Genomic DNA, 1,810 nt, shown 5'->3' with positions numbered 1-1,810 from the left:
CCAGTGGCTCAGGATGGCCCAGCTCCAGAATTCCCTCTGCTTGCCTTTGGCACAGCCAGATCCGTTTGGGTTTTTTCACAAATGCAGCTCAGAATGCTCAAAACAAGTCCCTGTGCTCAGCCTGGAGAAAAGGAGGGTGGGGGGTAACCCCTTCCCTCTCCCTCTCCAGAATTCCCTGACAGCTCAGTGGAGCTGGGGGAGATTTGGGATCTGCTACCAGAGAACAAGGGAAAAACGGCCTCAAGTTGTTCCAGGGAAGTTTGGGTTGGATATTGAGACAATTCCTTCATGGAAATGTTGTAAAGTGCTGGAAGAGGGTACCCAGGGCAGTGGGGGAATCCCCATCCCTGGGAATGTCCAAGAAAAGTGTGGATGTGGCTCCTGGGGACAGGGATGCCCAAGGCAGTGCTGTGTTGATAGTTGGACTTAATAATCTCTGAGGGCTTTTCCATCCTGAACAATTCCATGGTTCTGAGATCCTGGGATACTGCAGGGCTCAAGATGGAGTCAGTCCTTCAGCAAAGAGAAGGAAGGATCACTGTCATTTTCCTTTCAGCTCCAGGCTCCTGCTGTCCAGGAGGGTGTTGGGACTGGAGAGGTGGGAACAGCTCTGGGATACAGCACCTGGAGGAGATCCCATGGATCCCAGCTGCAGTAAGGATCTGGAGAATTCTGTCTGCTTTTAACACTCTGCATTTCCCATGTGGCTAAAATGTGTTTCCTGAGGGTGGGACAGAGGGAAATTCCAGCTGGGGGTTAAACCTGTCTGCTTCTGGGACAGTGGCAAGGCTGGAGAAGGAATGGTCGTGGGGAAATGGAGATCCTGGGCTCAGGGAATGGTTTGGGTGGGAAGGGGCTCCAAATATTTTTCCATCCCACCCCTGCCATGGGCAGGGTCACCTCCCACTGTCCCAGGTTGCTCCAAGCCCTGTCCAGCCTGGCCCTGGACACTTCCAGGGATCCCGGGGCAGCCCCAGCTGCTGTGGACAACCTGACACAGCTGAGGGACCCCTGGGCTTGGTCACCCTGGCAGGATTCAGGATACCTGGAGTAGGGCAGGAGGGGGATCCCAGGATGGGCCTGCCTGGGGTGGCTGCTGCTGCTGAAGGGAGCTGGAGCTCCCCTGGCAGTGCAGAGCTCCCCTGGAGCATCTGGCTGTGCCTTGGGAAGCTGCTGAGCTCCGAGCTCTGGGATTGCTCCAGCCTCCAGTCCAGTTTCCCTCAGTTTTTGCATCCCCAGGATGGGTTCAATTCCCTGATGGGGAATCTTGGCTGTGTGACTGCACAGCACTTTTGGGATGGAAAACCTGAGGAGCTGAGCTGGAGCCTGGCCTCAGAGCCAGGCCCTGTTCCCAATAATCCCTGCAGGGATTAATTAGTCCCCTGCCAAGTGCTGGGGCTAATTAAGCCTCCCCCCTGCTGTGGGGAGGTCACTCCCCCCCTCCTTGCGTGGAAGGATCGAGGCAGGGGAGGTGAAGCATCAAGCTCCAGACAGTGGAGCTTCCACTTCCCAGGTGGTTCTGCAGGTGCTCCCAGCCCTTGCAGGAAGCGGGATTGGGTTGGAGTCGATGAGATCTGTTTTTATTTTTATTCTGGATTTCTCTTTGCTGTCACTCCTGTGACACTCAGTGTCACTTCCTCTAAGGGACACTGCTGTCTCCCAGCTTCCCGTGCTGGGTGAGTATAAAGGACACATTCCCAGGGGAAAATGGAGTGTGGAACTCTAGAGCCCAAGCAAGACCTGGAGACTGGCCAGAGGAAACAACCTGAGGGCACCAAATGTCCTGGGGCTGCTCCCTTCCACATCCAGG

General features: G+C 55.6%; 1 protein-coding gene across 1 annotated transcript in view; it reads left to right on the top strand.

The window, feature by feature from the left end:
• The window catches only part of HOXC13 (homeobox C13), a 1,913-nt gene extending 1,637 nt beyond the window's left edge, over positions 1-276 (top strand). The window contains exon 2 of the mRNA XM_066207286.1: positions 170-276. Coding sequence (XP_066063383.1) covers positions 170-276 — 107 coding nt within the window. The remainder of the gene's footprint in view (positions 1-169) is intronic.
• The last annotated feature ends 1,534 nt before the right edge of the window (positions 277-1,810 follow it).

This window comes from Chamaea fasciata, unplaced genomic scaffold (assembly GCF_029207755.1).
Source record: "Chamaea fasciata isolate MVZ Bird 193981 ecotype frontalis unplaced genomic scaffold, bChaFas1.0.hap1 SCAF_41, whole genome shotgun sequence".
In the NCBI taxonomy this organism is placed as follows: Eukaryota; Metazoa; Chordata; class Aves; order Passeriformes; family Sylviidae; genus Chamaea; species Chamaea fasciata.
The sequence above is the reverse complement of the archived record's forward strand: the minus strand, read 5'-3'. Positions and strand labels throughout refer to the sequence as shown.